This window comes from Plasmopara halstedii, assembly GCF_900000015.1.
Source record: "Plasmopara halstedii genome assembly, contig: Scaffold_2904, whole genome shotgun sequence".
NCBI classification, from domain to species: domain Eukaryota; phylum Oomycota; class Peronosporomycetes; order Peronosporales; family Peronosporaceae; genus Plasmopara; species Plasmopara halstedii.
The window spans coordinates 1,344,465-1,367,086 of record NW_020189809.1 but is presented as its reverse complement, the minus strand read 5'-3'; the positions used below and the strand labels follow the sequence as shown (position 1 = coordinate 1,367,086).

The window sequence follows — 22,622 nt, the reverse complement described above, 5'->3', positions numbered from 1 at the left end:
GCAACACTGCTGCAAAGAGTAGAACTTATCGCCTTCGCCTTTCGACGACCGAGTCAGAATTAGACTGTATCCTCTGTGATGATTAAATATGGCATGCACACGTATCTGTCCTAGCGTTGCTTGATAAGTTTGTCTTCAGTTGGTTGGAAAGGGATAGGCCCAATGGTTTCAAAGTGGTCATTGCCACCCGAAAACGCTTAACTTTTGGAGGTTGCAACCTGGCGTCTGCAGAAATACAAATAGACAAGTAAAGCCTCTTTTGCAAAGCTCTCACATTTTTGATAGCAAAGACGGAAAGATCTCATTTTTGACTCTCCAAACAGAGCGTTAACGCGCCACGTTCGCGATTTCCACGGTAGAAGGTTACGCGCATGAATCAACACTATCATGCGGTACCTCTGTACAACAAGCATAAATTATTTTTGGGAAGTCAAAATGTACAAGTTTTCATACCGCCTAATCAGGCGGTACAGCACGATAAGAGTTTCTGGTCACTCGTAAGAACATATCAAGAATATAAATAGGAATTGAGGGTACTCGAAGCCAGAATTGGGTCGGACCCACTTCAAGTAACGGTAACAGGTATCACCTTCATCTGATGAGGCAGATCGCACTGAGACATTCCGTGATCACCCGGTTTTTTCTTAAGAGCAGTAGATGTTGAATTGAACTCTGATCTCCACTTCTGTGCTTATAAGTTTGGCTAGGCATCAGGAGGAGGTGATTTTGGAAGTGCGACGGAGGCATGGACACAGTCGGGCTACAAAAATACTACTGAAAGCTCGAAAATTGTCTTGGACATAGCCAACAATCCAGTGTTGCGAGCCTCAACTCCCATCGGGAAAGTTTTTTGTCTAGGGCTGTGTTCTATTGACATTGACCACCATGAGGTGCGATGAAAAACGTTTTAGTCGACCATCCTACACGTACAGATATTCGCTTTTTTCTCAAGGGGATCTACCTGTTGGCCATACTTGAAATTTGGATTTTCGCGCCATCAAGTTGAGGCAGAAGGAAACACGCTAGGAGCAAAGGTTCGGTTCTGTGGTAGATGCTATGTTTGGAAGCATCATGATAATGGTTGGTAGTCAAGCGATTGATTTATTCCCAAGTGTTCTCGATGGGAACACTAGTTATAATGTCGAAGATTATTTTTATATAATGAATATCGTGGTTTTTTAGTTTTCGAGTATTCGACAAATGTTTCCATTGCAAGGCGCATTGATATTAAATCGTGTCATCAAGTTTTGTTGAGGTTTCACAAATTAAGCTTGAGAATGAAACTTTGGTCAGTCAAATGTAAATTTGAGGGAGAATGGATTCTAGTCTCCCAGAATGATCCATTATTCTTTTGGCATCCTAAATGCCTCCGCGTATTGTCTGGATGTCCCGATAAACTTGTTTTGTGGGACGGACAAAGGAGTCGAACGTAACGGTCCTCAAAACTATATCCCGAGTTAGCCTGATGCAGTCTCCTGTGCAAATTTTGTATCGATACGCGAAAGTAATCCACCGCGAAAAAAGCCAAGCCCTGATACAATAAATATGTTTTATCTGTCGCTGTAGCGGCACCGCTGAGAAAGAAATGTCGTGTAGCACGCTCATTAGGCTTCACGGATTTTTGGTGAGCATGTTTACTCACTCATGAATTTAGTGACCTCGCATTTTGTATTGTATCACACAGCAGTGGCTGGTGCCGAAAGAACAACCCAATGCATATGACAAGCTCTTTGCGCAGTGACAGAAGGCTGGTCATGTACGTAAGAGCAAGTCTCCGCACTGCATTCCAAAAAGAAGCAACAGGTAGTTTGCGCACTGTTCATGCTATGAGCAAATTGAACGATGCGACCATATCTGCCCAGATTCCGTTCCCACGAAATGATATAGTCCATGATGAAATGGTTGGCAGAACTGTTTTAGTGCGATCGATCTGAAGATGGTTCCTACCAGATACGATAGCGCAAAAATGATTTTTCACTAGCTGCAGTCAGTACCCACAGTGGTACGCTGTGGGAATGGTTAGTGATGTCAGAGAGTTTGAAGGAAGCTACCACGATATTCAACAAAATGTTGATGTTTATTTTGACCATCTTCGTCAAGTCTTTCAAGTTATGCGAGAGAAAAAATGCTTCGCTTCCGAAAAAGCGCATTTTCTTTGCACCTATGATCTCCGTTTTCAGTTGTCTTGTTGGCAGGAATGGCGTTCGCGTAATCCGGAGAAAGTCAAAGCTATCAATGATTGACCTGTGCCAAACAATGTGTAACAACGGTTGGGCTTGGCCAACTATTTGCACAGATACACGCGAAATTATGCATTGTTGGTGCAACACTTAATGACTATTTTGAAATAGACCGTTCAGTAGGGATAGTAAAACGAGCACCAGGCATAATTTGTCTAAGCGACATAAAGCTTGCGAGAAGATCCTGTCCTTGCAATTGCATCCCACGATTAGCCTTGCAATGTGGTCCTAAATACAAGTGGCTCTGCCATCAGTTGTAATTTGATGCAACACGTTAATGAGGGTCGAGAACGAGGTGTTTCGTATCAGTCGCGGCAGCTCCAGCCCGCAGAACGGAACTATCCACTTCATAACAAAGAGCTTCTAGCGTTAAAGTATGACTTCATCAGATTCAAGAGCTTTGCCATCTAAGCAGATCATGCCTAGTTTCTTGCAGAAATTTGCTCGATAAGTTCCTTTTTTGCGAAATCCAACTTTATTGTACACAACAAAAGCATGACAAAGAGCAAAGCCAATGCGTTGTCACGACGTCCAGATTATTTGAAGTCCAGAGGTGAAAACATTCACGAACATGTCGAGAATGCGAAGATGCTCAAACGATTGGCGCGCAAGCTACGACTACAGTACGCGAAGAAATTGTTGAAGGGCACAAGTCCAAAAAGACAGGTTAGGGCTTTTAAAATACTTCTTTGACCCCTTTAACACTTAACTGAAAATCTTCAGTCTCGCACAAAATCGCGAATTTATCCTTTTGGAGTACACAACGGATTGCTGGATTATGCGGTTCACACAGAGATATAGCAAGGGTTGATTTTCCTGATAACGAAAGTTTGTGTTACGTGCCAGCCCTTCGGGTGGTCATTTCGGAAGTAAAAAACGTTTCTCAGTCTTCCTTGTGATTACTCTTGGCCACACAAGTATAACTGGGTGCGCATGAATGTGAGCACTTGCGAGATTTGCCTAGCGCCAGCCGACAGATGGAAGTCTGTGAGTATGTACTTCATATTCGGACTTCCACGTGGCACGCATAAAAGCAGAGGCGTTCTTGTGTTACAGGGCCGTTTCAGCAAGATTTTTCATCTTGCTCCTGTTTCAATTAAAATTTTGTAAAGAAAACAGCTAAGTTCTATGTAGACGTTGCTTTCGTATGTATGGCCTTCCTGTTAAGATCGTGTCTGAACATGGCACCCAATTCTCGTCTAAGTTTTAGCGTGCACATATTGGACACCGAATTGTCCGTGTCAACAGCGGTACACCCCGAAATGGACGGTCTAATAGGACGTGTGAATCGAGTCCAGGAGGAGGTAATGCGAAGTCACGCTACGTTGTTCAAAGTGAGGAGCGATTTTGTCTCTCTAGCAAAGTCAGCTCTAAATAATCCTTCGCATGTCCTGATAGTCCACTCGCCAATTTATATAAATCATTGTATTCATCCCGAAGCACCTGCTTCCAATATAGGCAAGATTTCTTCTTTAAGCGGGGGCTATGATTACGGAGCTACAGTCAAACCTAATTGCTGGCACAAAGCTAAAAAGCAAATTTTGATTCAATGTGACCTCTGGATGGCATGACCAGTCATGAGGAGCAGCACTTCAAAGATTTTATTAAACAAGCCGTTTTGCGGTTTCAATGAAATACGATCGCGAAAGTTCTGGATCTACGAAAAAACAAACAATTAAGCGAGAAAGGAAGAGCAATATAGTATATGTGATAAATGATCCTGTTGTACATAGCATGATTAATCGGTCTGAATATGCTCTAACCAAATTGCGAAGCAGAAAGCTTTTCTCATAATTCATTGATTCGTTCAAGTAGCTAGAATTCAGTGGTGATGCTTAGACCTAGCCATCCATACGCGCAAACGCGTACATCCTACTTTTACGTAGGTAGGCTAAAGACGTATATGTCGATCCTACTGTACCATTCACAGATAACCGTGCCGATCATGAAATCTTTACACCTGATCGCGAATAGATCCAGATCATCATCCTGGGAATTCTTGTTGGCGTACAAGCGTTGAAAGGAACAAATTTCAACGTAATGCACGAATGGTTCGCACCACAAAGTATCTCGAGTACAAAGCCTGCCTCTTCAAAAGAGCGCGATAGAGCCTGCCTCTATACTAGAGCTGAAAATGTGTACGTGAGCCAGCTCACGAGACTTCTCGTACTTTCGGAGTCGACCAAATTTATCATGAACCTGTTAGAATCGTAGTTCGACACTGGACTCCAAAGCCAATCATTGGGCAGAGCCATCAGTCTGAACGTCGAATTTTAAGTTCTGTACTTGCAACAAGGTTTGAAAGGCTCTCAAAGCGAACTCCAAGCGCCAAGAAACACTGATGCAATGTCTTAATTTGCCCGCGATGAGCGCTTTTCCACATCCAGTGTCTATCCATCGCTTTCACGTTCATCACCACTTTCAAAAGTAGAGTATCGTGGGAGCGTCGTTGGGTGGTTGAGTCGGTTGTTGATCAAGAAGATCGATCAAAATGTCATCGTTGACAAAAGCCGCTGAATGATATGCACTTTTTCAGTGTTAGGTGGTGCAACAATTTCAACAACTTATTGAACTCGGACACGTTGGAACCTTCTCATGATCTAAAGTATGATATCCCGACGTGGTTTGCAACACTACCGTGACCAGAGCTCGTAGTCCTGCCAGCTCCGACTCGGCTAAGCAGATGTTCCGTCTTGCATTCGGTTTAAGGCAACAAACGTCCGCAAGGAGTCCCACTTACCTGCGATGGGCTGGATCAGATTTCGTTGATCTGACGCCAACGGAAGAAATGTTTCATGTTGAATTTCATGTTTTCATCTCTGTCAAAAATGGGGATAAGGTCGATGAGTCTCGAGGCGATGAACGCTCTTCAAAGATGACTCGTTCACATGGTCACTCCTTTACTGGTTAAATGTGAATTGCGTAAAAAGGTCTGTACAAGTATCAAAGAACTTCTGACTTTAAAGGAGGTAGATTTAATGGGCTACATTTCGCCATTACAAGAAAATACATCTATATACCTTATGCATGCATTGTGGGAACTTATAAACGGGATACCACAGTATGAATTTCCACATGCAAGTTTGTCATCTCTTATAAAATTATAGAAGTTCTGTGTGGTACAAAATACTGGTTCCTGCTTGCGAATTTGAGCTGGTGACGAGACCGACGTATCTCTGTTTTTCTAAGTTGTGCCGTAAGCCGGTCACGTATGCTGTGACTTTGTACGGAAGTTCAAATCCAAGCTTTTCAAAATTCAAAATCCGTCAGTCCATGATCTTGTATCTCCGAACTGAGGTTCAATCTCAGTTCATCTTGATAATAAGTTACAAGTTTGTATAAGCCCAATACTTTATTAGTAAAACCTCTAGCAGCCTTCAGAGTGTTTTAATGTAGCTTTAGGAGCCATTAGCTTACTTAAAATAAGCTGCAAATTTTTCTTCAAGGTCTCAAGCTGTTCTGCTTTCTCCTAGCTGGGGCAATCTTCTTATCCTCCACGTAGCGAATCGCTTCCTCGACGCAAAAGCGAGTGTGTTGTGTATGAGGGACTGTCATGAACAGCGTCCTCTTACAACAAGTCTACCCCCACAACCCCATCCTGAGGTATCCAAAAAGCTTAGACCGCCATCAGTTAGAAATGTGCGCCAGGAAGAGCAAGACCAAGACGGTAAGATTATAATTGAGGGGGGCTGAGTTTATCGCCCGTAACGGACGAAACTATTTTTGAAATGTTGGTGAGCAGTGGTGGAACAGCTAACTCGGGGTTCATCAGATCCCTTTTACCTTTTGCCGAAGGTATATAGTGAGATGATGATGAGAGTCTCGTCGCGAGTTTCTCCTGGATCGATTAATGAGGCCTCAATTTTCAGAACCGCGTATTGGGTCACATGGTAACGGCCTCTGTCACGGAACAGTAGACATTTTCTTCCACAGAAAACACGATGTTTGTATGGTGGGAGAGTTCTACCTGCTTGGAGTCAACTTTCTTCGCCAAAAGGCTATCGGAAATCGGCAAATTGGGCATGCTTATAACAAGGTAAATATAGCCACTATCCCACGCAAAAACCTAACTTTAGAAAGCACGTGCTGAGTACTGCATGGTCGCTTGGCCTTGTTTAGTGATCTAGACCATGATCACAAATTCACTAGATAAATTGACTTCCACTGACTGCAGTGTGTATTCGGAGCGGGATGCCATAAAAATGACCGGTTATGCCTCAGATACTGGTTGGCGCACCAGCGATGTGCAATAGCATGGCTATGCACAAAATATCATAGATATATTCGTCTATAGTCGTTAAAGCACGAAAACTCTGACGGTGACAACCATACAAACACTTGCGAGTTGTGCTCATCTGTATGCGTATGTGCAATCTAACCGTCAATATGGACTAGATTACCACTGATGCCAGGGAATCCCTTTCCTAGGATGCTTCAGTGAAACAGGATCCGCGAAATGATTTTGCAACGAGCAAATCCATGTTAGATTGGGCAGTGTCTCTGCCCTTAAAGTTTGATAAGGGTATAAAGCAATTTTCGTCGGGATCGCCAGGCTCCTGACAAATTCCCTTCGACTAATTTCAAAAAATGCAATGTGCGAGCGGTCTTTAGGCTGTTTACTAAATTCTCGTATTTGCTCGATTGTAGCCCATTCGATTATGAAGCTGATGGTTTCAAAGCGTCCGTGACGCACCGGTGGTGCTATCTGTACGAGCGCGTCATTAAAATCTAGGCTCGACAGCCTTAAGCGCCAGATTTGGTTGTTTTACTATATGAAAACAAGCTATCTTTTCGAAGTAGACTCCTGCCAGCTTCAGGATAGAATTTTTATGGCTAAGCGAAATTTCGGTTGATGCAAATCACGTCACCGCATCTTTCGCAGAGGCAAGATACTTATTCTACTCTGCAAAGTATACCTTTGCGGCGAAGAATGAGCCAAGTCGGCCTCATGTTATCATAGTTTGCTTTCAAGCCCAGCTTTAAAACTGTCTTATATCACCATAATTTTGTCGCGCTTCAGCGAGCGAACAAATCAGGCGCCACATGGCTGCACCGATTAGTACTTCTAGCAAACAAGAATTTTGGAATTCTGGATACGGCTTCTCTCGAGCATTAAGTAGTACGTTTGCATTGATAATCTTTCTTCAATGACTTGCTGTGATATAGCAAGAATCTACTCAATACGCATCAAGTCGTGGAGCCTATTTAAGGAACAGAATATTGACTGAGACACAGAATTCGCCTTGAGAAGCCATTACGCTAGAAAAGATATACGGCTTAGTGAGCACTATGTGATGGTGTTCCGCATTTAAAAATTGGAATGTACGTACGCACGCGCATGCAAGCCGTGTTAATTTTCTCCTCATGAATCGGCGCCCATTTATAGTCTTTTCCTAATGGCGGATTTTCGGTAGCGATCCAGTATGGACTTTATCTTTAGTCTTAACGCAATGTACCATTGGCTCACCTTATCTTTGTTAGCCTTTACGTACGTACATACGAAAGTGAGACTTAGCCCATCCAAAAGCTTCAACGTCTTTCCAGCTTGCTGGTACCGTCATACCGGCCTTATGGTTTTGTAGCAAAGTCATTTATCTCGCTACGTTCATCAGCATCATTACCCGTCAGGGTACGGCCAATTTGACCATTGATACAGGTTTCTGCCAGTATGACCTGTCGATGGTCATTGCATAGGTGGAGATTGGCAGTTTAAACCAAGACTTTCGGTGATTTTTGTCCAAGGTGCCAGACGTTGGATTAATCGTGTTCACCGCTGGTCATTAACAAACTGATGGTCAGATGGAGCGAGTTTAACGCGTCGTGTCAGAAATCCTCTCGAGCATCTGTGCTTAGGGACGCGATGCGGGGTTGACTTGTTTTTTCCTATTGCTTTTGCGGTAAATAACTCATTGAATGACCTACAAGCTTCTCGACTTTTGGGAACCGTATCGACAAAGTGCACTACGCTACTGTTGAGGGTCGAAATAAGCAAAAGCAACATGTAACATACAAGAATTTGCAGAGAATGAACTTGTGATATTTAGACCATTTTAAGTTTTTGACATCAATTAAAAAATCAAAGCTGGATATACTGGTCGAAACTAGAAAAAAATAAAGCTACGCTCCGAATATCGGTAGACAGCAAAATACAACTTGTTTTCTGCTTTGTATTATTTTTCAGATTAGCGTAGAGTTATTCTCTCGCATAACTTAGAAGACTTGACGAAGTTGATCAAGATGAACATCGACATCAAACTTCTTACCCGTTTTCTTACTCTGGGCGAAGATATCACCAAAGTAACTCGGTGCAAACTCTTTCAATGTATGAAGAGGATTCGTGAACATTCTGTTAAAAGTTATTTCGACCCAGTTCATTTGATCCATTCGGATACAACGAGCTTTGTTGAAAACAACGCAACACTTCAATCATACTCTCTAGCTTAGCTATGTTCTGCTTTTATATGCAATCATGGTTGTGACAAGTTTAAAATTCGCCATACGATGGGGTAGCTCAGAAAGCTCATCTAACTTTTGATATTTATCAGTACGACCACACGCTGAGACTTTCAGTGAGTTTGACGTGTTACCGTCCCCAGAATAGTATACGAACGACAGTCGCGTGAGGGATGTCCTCACATCACAAATCAATCAATGACCAGGGGTGGTCATCATTAATGTAAAGAGAATGTGTATATAGTCAGAATCTGATGAAGTGAAAAGTCAATCAGAGAGCTCGTGAGAGTTTGAGATACCATGTCGAGAGCATTGTACTTGTGCCGTTGCAGCTAAAGCCTTTGCGCACCTCTGCCCATATATTCACAAGAAAAGAGGCGCTCAGCAAAAACTGCTCTCCTCTCACGAGAGGCAACGGGCATTGCTTCAGCTTGGCCGGTAGCCGAACCAGCCGGCTCATGGAGATAAATAAGGCAATTTACAGCAAGGTCTGAAGTCAATTACACCCAGGGGGTATGATCAAATTGTAAGGTGATGGAGCAACGTGTTTTCACCCAGTGCGCTTAAAAAATTAGGGGCTTTCACCAGCTCTCAAAAGCAAACGCACGGTTTTGGTCGAGAGTACGACTGCTGGTACTCAAGTCGCAAGTGGTACTTTCATAGAGTAAAGTGAGGCGTACAAAGCTCTTGCGGAATATTTCTAAGCGCTCGTTTTACCCTTTGTTCAAGCGAGATGCTCGCACGCATAGGTGTGTTAGTGCTCCACAAAGGAGCGACCGGCAGCTTCTGATGCTTTATACTGATTTCACGGCGTGTTCAAGTCCAAAAAGAATGCCGCAACCATTGTGCTGCGGGCGGGCGATCTCAGCTTGCTAGACCATGTCAAAACCATTTGTAGGTGCTCAAGGTCGTCGTGGGTTTTGCGGCTTGATATCGTGAGACTTTCTGCTTTTTGTTTGGAGCGAGCTCGAACATTTTTGCAATAATTGCAGGTGTTAGGCGAAGCAGAACAAAAAAATTAATCCTCAGAGAGGCTCCCACAACGAGAAACAGTTAGTACGTATGTTGGTTGATGAGGTAATTGAAAAGTGTCCGATAGGGCTCTCATCACAAAAAAACTCGGCTGTCTACCAGAAATATTACCAAGTACAGCTCGTAGGCTATCGAGCGCAAATTTCTAGCTAGATCCAGCAGCTCGTCAATTTATGCGTGTACCCAAGGAAAAATTCTGATGCGAGTCATATTATGAAGATCACAAAGTACTAGGTGCAATACTTGTTACGCAGAAGTTGCTTGCGGAGGGCTTGCTGTGTCGCGATGACTACAACGACAAATTGGGCGTGCTACCCATCTCGGTGGTGGAGGTGTAAGTAGGTGTGTACCGTGTTGTGTTGTGCGCTCACCATATACTATCGCCCCTCAAACTTCAAATCAGACTCGGAATCACCTCAGTACGGTATCCAGTTACTGTTATGATATTCTGGGAAACAAAAACGGTAGTGTAGTCCCGCGCTATGCGCCCCAGCATGCAGTAACTTTGTAGAAGGCGCTTTCCGACATTAAGGATCTTAAAACAACAGGTGATGTGGGTGTTTCACTGCTTACCAGGGTCCTTGCTTGCTCACGATAAATGTCTAGCGCCGTGAGAGGTGAGAATAAGTGAACAATGGTGTGTAGCTAAGAACTCTTATACTTTAATAGCAACAGACCGGTAATATTTTCCACCTTCATGGTGAATCACAGATTAGGTACGGCCCACGCCGATACCTTTCGTGCAAATACAATATTTCGAGGATACTTTTGAGTGTGGCATCAATTGTGTAATACAGCTGCGCCGCAAAGGTCGGTTACGGGAATTGTTAGCTCAAGGAGCGTGTCAGGGGCTTGTGGTGAGCAAGTTTATGCAACGGACGCCTAACATATTATGATACTTGATGGTCTGGTTCCGATTTCGTCATTCAGCTCCGCAGTCTTTCATAAATGAAGTGACCAGTACGGTCCTGAGAGTGTAGATCTCTCCTCACTACTTCATCCATAGACTCCCGTTAAGCTTGGAGTGCTATCGCTATCGATTACACAGCGGGCCCCCTGAACTTTGCTCAGAAGAAGCTTCGGACAAAAGAATCTGTCTTAGCAAACGGACAGAGGTTTGATTTTCACTTTATCTTGAGCAAGATTCAGGGCCTTAAACAAAATAATCGTCGTATTAGCTTTGCTATTCCCGAAACGACACATAGTACGCTGAGAAAAGTAGACTGGTACTAAGAGTATACATTTTACACCAATTTTTTAAAAAGATTCTGTCTTTTTACTCAGAGTATGGCTAGCAACCCACTGATACCATGGACCACTTCTTTATTAGGCCCTCAATCTTTATCTATACCGATACATTGGTGTGTATGAACATCCACGATCACATAAAAGTGAGCTGTGAATTAGTATCGATTTAACGATACTGTATTTGCACAACAGTATAAACATGTGAGGTGTTAGTATGTAAGTACACCATAGTGTGCATATTACGTCCATCAGGATGTTGACCACACAAAATCACACTTCTATTGCCTTTTAATTCACTGTGCTAAACTGAGCGGCAGACGAGAAGTCACTACACTTAGAGTCTAATTACACTCACTGCACTTTACTGGACGTGATCCTGAAAGCTTGCCCGTACTGAAGGGTCTTTTCCCGTGCACTTTATCAAATGGCAGAACGAGTCCCAGAAAAGGCGTAATATATTCGGCGAGAATATCAAGGTTTCTCTGATGAGAGTGGCCGCATTAACCCTTCGGGTCCTATACAAAGTTTCCGCCCTCATCTGAAGCCATGCAGCCTAGCCGTGGAGAAGCCGCTCTCTGCGCTCAGCCTCGCTTCTTCATGGGCTGCAAGCTCCGTGTCATTTTTCTTACGTTTGATGTGGGACATACGACGATGGCCAGCTCATCACCAACGAGCTGAATCCGACTAAGAAATAATTTGCGAGCAAAATAGTCATGCCAATTTTTGTCATAATAGATAGATCGTGGTTATGGTTGTGAGCCGTCAATTTGCACATCGCACAGGACGAAGCCCTTACATGTGGACGATTTGCTGACAACGAAAGCGAAGTGAGCACCAAATATCGCTCCGATAGTGCTCTTGATCCAGATGCTTTTCACGATTATATTTCTTCACGAGTTGATTTTTCCTTTCGTTATTTTACTTTGAGGAGTTCACCAACGCTTAGACCACACCAACCTGAGAAACCCGTACGATGTATCTTGAGTATAAGGAATCGGAGAGGGTACTGTATACAATTTGCGCGCTGGGTGAGAGACCGCGATGTCTTACCAAGTGGCTTACGATGTCTAAAGATTCTAGCAGCCAACAACGCAACATATGTTGATTTGCAATTAACTTAGAAGGTGGTAGACACTGAAGTGGTCTATCAACCGCTGATCACTCATAAAAGGTACTCAGGTGAAACGCGTTGATCGAGTCGTGAAAGAATATCCTCTGGAGAACTTGCGCAGATAGGTCATGGTGCTGGATCGAATTGCTTTCGCTTATTAAATTTGCAACACATAACGCAGTACATGTCTCTACCTTTGATGCAATCTATATAAATGATTTAATAAATTATTTGGGTGCCTTCTATTGACTTTACCAGAAGTGACTCTGAAGTCAGTGGGCAGTTTTTTCAATCTAAATCGACTTGATGATATCAATTCGTCTGCACTTCAAAGCAAGATCGGTGCTTTCGCATTATTAAAATTGATCGTCATGCGCCGGGTATCCGACGCATTAGCTAAGTGTCAGGATATTCCGTAGCGTACACTGTACGAATCATCTCATCAATTGGCGATGTCACTACCGTGACATGTGACAATTTATACCAGAAGGAACGCGAAACCACATCATTACCACTTAGCTTATTCTTCCCTGAAAGCTTTACTCGGCAAAGGAGGTTAATCTATTCGCCATTTTCTGTAAAAGATAAAGTGACAAAAGTGCTGTGCGCAACGACGCATGATCTGGATATATATTTTAATGGTTTAAGACAAAGGAAGCGTGGCAAGGGCTTACTTCAACGCAAGTAGCATCTCGGCAGGGGTAAGGCAGTTCTTCTTTGCTGCTAAAATTTGGCGAAACACAAACGCGGTAATGCGTTTAAGCCCATTGACATCTGATTGAAGCAGAACGCAGCCTAATGAAAAGGCTAGAGCATCAAAAATTACGTGAACACATCGATTTGTATTCAAAAGAGCCGAAAATGTGACACCCATGAAACTCTCCTTTGCTTATCTGGATACCTATATAACGCGCATTCCAAAATTGTTGTAGATCCTGTTTCTATAATGTTGGTGAATCTTTGTGCCACAACGGCCGGTTTGCACGTACTTTAACAGGTAGTTAGCCAGATCAAGTACTATTGGGACAGATGCACTGGAATCTACAGTGACATAAATTTTGCGGAAATTGCCTTCAAACATGCCCTCAATGCGAAAACTCAGAAAAAAATCATCGGCGCCAAAGACATGTTTGTCGCTATTGTCAAACAGCGTTTCCAGCGCATATACGTTAGACTTCTCTTGTGTTTGTTCGTCGCATTCATATTTCCCTGCTTTACACGTACATCGTTAAATGTAAAGACGCGATGCGGCATGAACAGCTGTGTCACCAGACGGCTGAACGTCGCTGGCACAATTGACAGCTCCTGTGGTATAATCAGCCCCTGCCACAGCATCCCGCCAGGAGGATTCGCAGCAGCGAAAAATATATCGCCACTTATCGTAAAGAGTTGATTTGTTTCCTCAGCCAGGTCACAGGCACTGAGTCGACTGGGATGTTTGGTGTCAACTTATTTCTAGGGAAGGCGTTCGCGCTAGAATCGCGACTGCATCAAGCTGATGAGCCCAAAAATTTGTCAGTTGCCGTTAGCCTATCTAATACAATAAGTCGGTGCAGCGGGGCTGCCGTAGCTCTTTCGCTTAGAGGAAGCTTGGTTAAGGTCGGTGACCTTCGTTCTATACTTAGAATCTGTACGGGTGCAGTGAATCGCAAGCTACTTACTCCAAGATAAACTACAACCTTAACCCATGGCTAATTTGCCTTTTGTTAAAAATGTAACCTGAAATTTTCGATTTGATGGGCAAAGCCATCTATATCTTAATCTAGAGGTTTCTCTATTTATTTAGTTAACCCACATCGATGTATAACTACTGGCTGTTCCAGCCACGTACTGACTTCTTGGTAAGATGTAGCCGCACCATTGTGTAGTCACACCATCTTGTGTAGCCCATACCCTTCCTACCGGGACACAATTACACTTCCCCCATCAGATTGTGAATACATAAAATTGTCGCCTCGTACGAGGCTCGCGTGTCGTAGACACCACAACACCATCACGATCTTCTTCACGAGTTCTCTGCTTGGTTATCTCTGCGCCGAGTACACAGAATACACCCAGCCTCGCAGGCTCCGAGAATGCCCGCGGGTAGAGCCCTTTTTCGTCTCCTGCACGCGGTGCAACTTCGGACAGCACGTACACGGCTTCAAAGAAAGCGCAACTCATGCTCTCGGTAACCCAGTACCGCGCAGCGCATTTTCAGCGACGATGTCGCACGACCAACGAAACGGACGCGATGTCGACTCCCAACCGTGCACCACGCCCGCCACGGGCGATGGATTACCTCGTCGAGTATTTGGAGGAAGTCGACAACGAGTAGGATGCTCATTTCCCAGGATGGGAAGAAGATTAGGGAGAGGTGACCCAGCGGTGCGACGTGAGCCCCGCTCGAGCCATGCAGACACCGTGTCCTTTTCCCGAACTCTAGAGTTCCGGGGAAAGCGGTATTATCACCAATAACCTCGACGAGGCAAAGAAGCAGCAGCTGGATACTGTCCGTATGGCGGCTCTCATGCGCGCGCATCCACGGTCGGTCCTTTTCCCTCGTGCAGAATACGGCTTCCGCTCGGCGGGTCCCGCTACAGAAGCGAAGGACGCGATCACTCGATCGTTGGACGTCTACGCTATGCTTTGACAACATAATTAGCCGCGTTCAGCAAAAGACTGGTCTTTCAGATTCTACTCCCGATGCGCCTCGTCTAGATTCAGTGCATATGCCTATAGACTAATTTTTAGATTATCTGTCCGATCCGGGTAAGAAAGAATGTTTTCGTCCGCATAAACTCGTAGCGCTTCTTCAGTTCAGAAATAACGTCCAGGTCCATTGGTTGTTTCCACAATACAACGTTTGGAGGAAAATATGTAATCCTCATTCCATCTCTTGTACAAGGTTGAGAATGCCTAGGTGCATCAATACCGTCTTTCGGCCCGTTCGGAACGAACAACAATGTTGACCCATGCCAAGGTTTGATTGAAATACGGAAATGGTCATCGTCGCCCATATATGCAAGCTGGCGCGTATGCTTCCCCAATCATTGCTACAGAAACTGATTAGTTTCGCTAGCATTGCAACAAACACTGAGCGTATCGCTCTTTATGAACTTCTTCTTGCCTTGAGTTGATTTTCAGAAAAATAAGATTCATTCATTTTATAGACGCATTCCCTAACGGTCTTCTAAATTATTTCCAATGCTTCTAATGTCCTAAAGTTCTTCTTATCGAGATCACCGTCTTCACCGTGAAGATTTATGGATCGCGATTCTCGTCTTGTACGAAAATTTTGGTACCTGCTCCAAACTTGCTAATAATCTCTCGCATCTAGTAATCGCTTCCGCAGTATAATACACTGTAAATATCACCATTTAGGGCGAAAGCTCAATAGATAGCTTTTGGCTACCTTCAATGAACACGTGAAGTTAGTCTTCTGATGTTGGGTGATGTGCTTCCCAACCCGAAAGACATCCTCTCTTATTATGACTTCCATATTTATTGCTCGACATTTAATTTCTTCAGCTGCTGCCTAGATATCACGAATGCTTTTGTTATTAACATCATACTACCTCACTAGAATCCGGCTGGCGATTCCATCAAAAAATTGAGACGTTGGGAGTACGTACGTACAAAAGATATTCAATTATTTGCCATTCATGCTTCTGATTGTGTAGCGCAGACAATGATCAAGATAATTCATTCAACTTAATATGAAAGTTGCTATGATATGCTTCTTACTCGCTGATACATTCATAAAGACTCAGGAAATGGGTAATACAATGCACTTGATCCCCCGCGTGATATCCGCCAGGTCGTGAAAGCAATTTGGCTCGGCCAAACGCTTTTCATACGCCCGACTCTTCGCTCGACCCGCAAAGTTAGACATCAAGTAAAACACTTGCTGCCCTGGGTCCAAAAGCTGTCTCGCAGCAATCGCTTTATCAACCAAAGCTCAATATAGTGGCGCTTTTTTCACCGACATGCAGTCAAGGACTTAGAAAGGGTATGAGAATTGTTGGGATGCGCATCGAGCTGAAGTGTGATTTGATCACGTATTGATTCTATAAGTACTATTGACAAAATGCCCGGCTGGTTAATGCAAACGCTGTGAGGTTGCCCATCGGAAAGAATAGCGACGTTAAGGCGACAATGTGGAGCTGCCAAGCTGAATGGGTGAACTTATGACTTAAATATTTTTGTCTTTGGTGCGCAGCTAGTGCTAGACGACGCGGCTATACATTAGCTTTGTGGAGCATAAGAATACCATTGACTGATATAAGACCAATTAGTCAACCGCAAATGACTGGTAACCTGAAATGGATGCTTTTGAGAGAACTGAAGGGACACTAGCAAAAGCGTCAACTTTTGCAGACGACTTTGGTAAGTAGCGGAGTTGTCAAATTGTGCAACTGGAATTTCGCGGACTTTGCGGTAGATCAAGGTGATATTCAATCAGAAGATATGTCATTGTGAATTGCCTGTCTTTATGGAAAATATATTGTCGATAGATAAGCATGGACCATGTGAACCACTTCGAGAGCTGACCATTGTTTGTTGAATAAATGACGATGGAAATCGGGATGCCATCATGCTAGGGATGCGATGACTACACGGCAATCCGGCTGGCGAAACAGGCTGACTGTCACGCCAGCTACGTTTCGGCTCCATTTTTATTGGTTAGAAGCAAACTTGAAAAAGAATCCTTGCGCAGGACACACTAGTTAGACTCGAAAAAGTCACTGTCGAAGAGTTGTCAACTCAGAATTGTAACCACTCGTTCGTACAAATATCACCTTCCGGTACTTTTGGTGTATGCTGTCGTGCAGGTGACCCATGCAGCGAGTAGTTACTCGTTCCGTGCAGTCGTGAGCCGCAGCGCTTCTTCCGATCCGATAACACTGAGTTGAGCGACGCTTTAAACGGCCAAGTGAGCTGGGCGATGGCCCCCGCCAAGTTTTTCACGCTCGTGGTTGAGTATGTCGATGGCGAACAGACTCATGAGAGCGATTTACTAGTGTATATCAAACTGCGGCTAACAAAAGGAGGTTGAGTCGCTCACAGTCATGTGGGAGGTTTATAGGTGTGTCATCGTTAGGACTCGTTGGGAAAATTGGATTTCATTAACTTCCGTTAGGACTCATTGGGGACGCTGGTAAGGGGAAGGATAGACTCTTTCGCCTGGCCATTGTATCACCGCGAGCGCTTTTCGCTCTCGACCCCACATGCTTATTAATGACGCACTCGAAGCACCACGTGCTGTCTGCTTCCCAACGACGGTCTTTTATGCAAAAAGGATATTTACAGATCATAGGTGCAGTTCCGCTGCCAATCGCCAACGCAGCGCTGCGGCACATCAACTATAACCTCGGTACTACCGAGAAATTAAATGATTCGCAGTGGTGTGGAAGGATCAATCAAATTGACTGGTAAAACGTCTAATGCCAGTGCGATACTGAATCTCTACTACCTCACAAATGTTCAGAAGTACTTAGAAGCTCTTGTCGGCGCTGATCAAGTGATGCCACCTCGGAAAGCTCAAATAGCGTTACGATTTCCTGAGCTTGGTGAGCCTCAACACCAAGCCTGGATCACACTTACTGCTTCAAAAGTCGCTTTAATGCCAATGGTAAACTTCGCGGGCACGATGACGAGTGCTACAAACCTGACAGCGTATAGGGAAATGGTACTCTACCGGACCTGGGTACACCTGTATAGCTCCTAGCATCCCGTGGTGATTTGGTGCTGTACACCCCAATCTTGCACATCGTGGTGGCCCTAACTGTTCTCCTGATATCCGCTACCAAGTTTATTTTCGAATCAAGCACAACAACTTGGTGAGCTTAGAGAACAGTGCGCCACAAATCTTTGGGCGAAGACAATACGACTTCAATCAGTTGAGATAATTAGCATTTATTATATAGAGCTGCTCACAATGATCAGTACACGAGGAGGTTGAGGGGTGCACAACACTTAACCACAAAAATTGCGAATTAAAGAGCCTCCTGGCAGGCACAAATTAGAATCGCACAGTCAAGTTACTCGGCCAGACTGCAGATTGACGAATGCTTCGGCTGAATTTCACCAGAGATCGAAGTCTCGTACGTTGTAGCTGAAGTGCTATTCGGGTATAAGTTTTCCACGTCGTTGCTGCTAGCAGTTACATAACTTGAAGTACTCAACAACGCGCCTGTTGTGGTCGCAGCTTGTTCGGTGCTGCTTGTGGATCCGCCCGTAGACGCTAAAATGTCCTGAAAGGTCATTTTTCGTCGTCGTGCTTCTGCAAACTGGCCCATGTCGAGCGTACGCGATCGACCGTCACGCGGGTAGCCCATCGTGGGGCCATTTGATGCACCAATTGGTGGTGGACGGCCCATCAAGCTGCGGCTGGAGATCGAAGGCAAAGCACCACCGGCTGACTGCTGCTCAGGTCGAGAGTCACTGCTTGCAAATTCAGAAGTTGAGGGCGGATGCAGATAAGACCCGGCACTGATTGTCATCGATCGTATTCGCATCTCGTTATTTGGGTAAGGCGAAGCAGAGGAAATTGTTTCGAATCGAGTTTCGTTGGCTAATTGACGAGCAGAAAGCGGAGGAAATTGTGGACCCCCAGCTGATATGATTGATGGTCTTGACGTTGCAGGGACAGTAGGACGTGGTGGAAACATGGGATTTCCGCTGGATGGAATAGATCGACACTTACCGTAGGTAGACGGCGAAGTAAACACCGTGTTTCCTGAAAGTGGAATCGATGATGGCACACGGACAATGGTGGTGCCCATTTGCTCGCGAATACTGGTGATCCACTTGTCAACTTGTAATACATCGAGACCTGTTTCCCTAGAAAGTTGCAATCGCTCAGTTTCGTTTGGAAACGGATACTTTCGTTGAGCGTTTGAGCTGACCCACTTCTGTAGAATCTTGTGTCCATGCGGCGAGAGACTGTTGGGTGGTAGGTATCCATTGTGACCGCGCCCACGAAATTGTTCTGGCTCCAAATAATTGCCCATTTCAGCTCTAGCCGGAGCTTCCGACATGGAACGCCCAACACGTGTCGGGTAAATGGGTGCATTCACCGAAAAGGTTTGTGTCCGTGTGAATCTATCGGGCGCTGTTGCCACCGGATGAGGTAATGCGCCCAGGCTTCCAGCGTCAAACGAGTGACGCACGGTCGCACGAGGGGCATAACTGCTGTCTGCGTACTGCTGACATCGTCCAGCTCCCGGAAATTCACGCATCACCGTATGGTCAAAATTTATGGCAGACTGCAATTGTCGTGAATGTTCCCGTCGCATCATGGGTTTCCATATGCGCTTGCGCGCGTTCGTAAACCAATTTGTCAGCTGTTTCATGCTAATACCCGTCTTCTTAAGCAGCATTTGCTTATCCTAATATTATAACCGCACAACATTACCATCAATACTAAATGTTAGACACACGACACACATACACTTAACAAAATAGTCGAAAGCCTACCTCGTCAGTAGGGTATGGGTGCTTCACATGTTCACGGGATAACATCCATCCTTTAAGAATGGCGACGGTATGAGGCGGCAGCTCACGACGCGACTTTTTGGATGGCTGCTGCTGATCTTTAGTTCTAACACGCGCAATGATACTTTCATTACCACTGTTGTCTTCCGTAGGACTTGGGGCTTGCTTGCGTTTCTTGGTGGCGGCTGGAGGCGACGTGGAGGAGATGACTGCAGTACCCCCAGACACTGTAGTCTCAATAGTACTGTCGGCAGTGGAGGAGGGGGAGCTTGGGAGCAAGGGAGATGTAAGTGCGTCCGTGCGCGTACTGTGTGCGTATATAAAAGGTTGAACTGGGTCGGCGCTCTGCTGAGCTGTCATCATACTGGGAAGGGAAAGAAAGAAGTTGGCACCTGGCCTCTAATTCGGATGGATACAGGACGGCAAATGATTTAAAGACACTGTTAAAGCGAAATGTTGCGTCGGTGAGTGTACGTTAAAGTGCGCGGCGGACGTGCAAACTTTGATTCAACTGACTGCTAATGCCACCTTGACTCCGAAGAATTGTCCTTGCGCAACCCAGATGACTGAGCAGATTCTTTGGAACCCTAAACCTGATCGAGAGATGTGAAGTGAATTTTTGCGTAGATACTCCCATTTTCTATTTGATATAAATATATCAAGCGGCATAAGCTATCAGCGTTTCATAATCAGAAAAGGAGAGAGGAACGTGTTGTCGCAGCCGAGTATATGCTATAGAAGGCATAGATCATGCAGTATTATAAACCGCAAAGCTCCATCTGATGCCATAATAAGACTACATACACTTACTGTACGGTCGTCGATCAGATGACTGCGCCAATAGAAGGTAAAATTGTCAGTGCCTCTCCCAAAGTTTTATTTATGAACAGCACATTGTCTGTGTTGCCAATGGCAGAGGAAAAAAAGCGATTAGGGATGAGTCAGGTTTCTTGACAGAAATTGGTCTGATACCAAGGATATTATATTTCTTCATGAAAATGACGTACTTTTCTTAGTTTAAAAAAATATGTTTTCTTAGCAAAACTTGTAGGACTTGAGTGTTGAATCAATTTATTTTCAGCTGATACATTGCAGAGTAATGAGCGGTCGTTCAGAGAGAGTCATTCTGACATCTGGACCGTATGTAATCAGCCGGGTGGGCAAACACATGAAAATTTACTCGCTTACCGGTGTGTACACAAAATTCGTCTCAACGCGTCATGCAGTCGTGACAGACACGTACTCATACATATATATCCAAACAACTGTCCACTATAGGCAAACACAGAAGGCTTTCATATATTTGATGACAAGATGTGTTAGTCATTTCGGCTAGATGAAAATAGAGTACAAATAAAACATATATATAAATTTAAAACGGCTTGAACATATCGGCTCTAGAAGTGGTCTGCCCGTCGATATTTAAAAAGTTGTGCCAGGACTTGATGCAGCCATCACCTAAAGGATTGGTGACAATTAAGAGAGCCGTTCAAAGGTTTTACTCAACAAGGATAGCTAGAGAGAAGGGGATCTCTTGGATATTAAAAAAAATAGAAACTCTGCCGCAATCGCGATAGCAGCAATTCAACCCAATATTGTGAACAACTGAGGGTACCTCTGATCTCTGCATGCGGTATGATATCACGAGCAGTGAAGAAGAATTTTCTAATAAAATGAAACAAAGACACTAGCTCGTCTGTCCTTCCGGTTTCAGAATGTTATGTCTCGTTAGCCTACTAAATATACCTATATAGCGTCTGAATCACGTATTTCCTGTATCCCAGACATCAGATCGAATTGATATAACAGTATGCTACGTAAATGAGATTATTATGTTACTGCATCTATCCCACTGTGTGCGTAGAAGTCGGCGTTGCGGGCGGTACGTACGCGTTTAGTCTCAATACAACGTATCACCTGTTCATGATTGATGATTTGGTGCTTTAGCAAACGCAAATTCAAATTTCAAAAATGATGTGCTCCATCCTTCCTGTATCCTCCACTGCGTTACAATGTGTCTTTTCACCAGTTGTTGCATATTATGTTCACTTTTGCAAAATACAATTCTACAAATCGTAAGAATTCACTTTGGACTTTTAAGTGATTGAGAGTATTGATAAGTAGGCATTGATGAAGATGATAGAACTCCGCGAAGGAGGGGTCCGTGGTACACATGGGCTGTTGTTAGCCACACATTAGTAATAATAACAGTAATTGTAGAGCATATATGTTCAGTATAGCCTATATAAAATCGAATTTACACGAATGTCATTAAAAACAGCGGCGCTTACTTCCGTTCGTGGGTAGAAAGTACAAGCCCAGTCTGTACTATGACGGTGGATCTATGTGGCTTCGAGGTGTATTTTGGGGACAAATAACAATTGGATTACAGTACGATAAATCCCACATGTACGCGTGACATCCCTGAATTATGTCACGAACGTCCTCTGTCTGAAGAATTTCGAGAAAGTTGAACTCGAAGTCTTCGTGGAAAGTTTCTCCGCGGTGATTGGCTCGCGCGGGTTCAACCTCAGTGTGCCCAAGGTCTTATCTATCAGGTCCAAGGTTCACTTCTGCATCAATGTATAAAAATTCTTGACGCTCTAGTGTTTACATTCATGTAGATTTGGAAATCATGATTTTTTCGATTCAGTTGCGATTTCACCGTAGTCCTTTCCACTCGTGCGGCAAGCGTGCATGGCGAGACACCGTTAATACCCAAACTTCATTGTCTTCTAACGTAGCTAGCATTTCCTTTATAACCCAGCCTACTTGATTTGACTTCACCAGTCTTGTTATCTTTGAATACGACCTCGCGATAGATACGGTGAGTCTATGCCGTCACTAAATGGCGTCAGTGATGATTAGACGAGAAAGTTAATTGGGCGATTACAAGAGGATAGCAGCAGCATATTTAGGGAGGATCATGTAGCTCCGAAAATAAATAAGATAAGTTTGAGAGAATAAAAAAAATGACCCAGCTTTTGCCATATATAAAAAATATATCCCAACTGTTCAAAAAATAAAAAAAATACCCCAGCACGTAAATTATCACCGGT

At 44.1% G+C, this 22,622-nt stretch overlaps 3 protein-coding genes across 3 annotated transcripts; 1 reads left to right on the top strand and 2 right to left on the bottom strand.

Moving 5' to 3' along the window:
• Positions 1-1,258: 1,258 nt before the first annotated feature.
• PHALS_05705 (uncharacterized protein) lies at positions 1,259-1,605 on the bottom strand (the record flags this gene model as incomplete). Its single annotated transcript, XM_024719292.1, has 2 exons — positions 1,259-1,531; positions 1,600-1,605. The coding sequence occupies 2 exons, from the start codon at positions 1,603-1,605 to the stop codon at positions 1,259-1,261; spliced, it is 279 nt and encodes a 92-aa protein (XP_024584605.1).
• Positions 1,606-17,458: 15,853 nt separating this feature from the next.
• PHALS_05704 (uncharacterized protein) lies at positions 17,459-17,794 on the top strand (the record flags this gene model as incomplete). Its single annotated transcript, XM_024719291.1, has 1 exon — positions 17,459-17,794. The coding sequence occupies one exon, from the start codon at positions 17,459-17,461 to the stop codon at positions 17,792-17,794; it is 336 nt and encodes a 111-aa protein (XP_024584604.1).
• A 313-nt stretch (positions 17,795-18,107) lies between these two features.
• On the bottom strand, positions 18,108-19,926 carry PHALS_05703 (bel1 homeotic; the record flags this gene model as incomplete). The annotated part of the gene is made up of 2 exons (XM_024719289.1): positions 18,108-19,457; positions 19,546-19,926. The coding sequence occupies 2 exons, from the start codon at positions 19,924-19,926 to the stop codon at positions 18,108-18,110; spliced, it is 1,731 nt and encodes a 576-aa protein (XP_024584603.1).
• Positions 19,927-22,622: the final 2,696 nt, after the last annotated feature.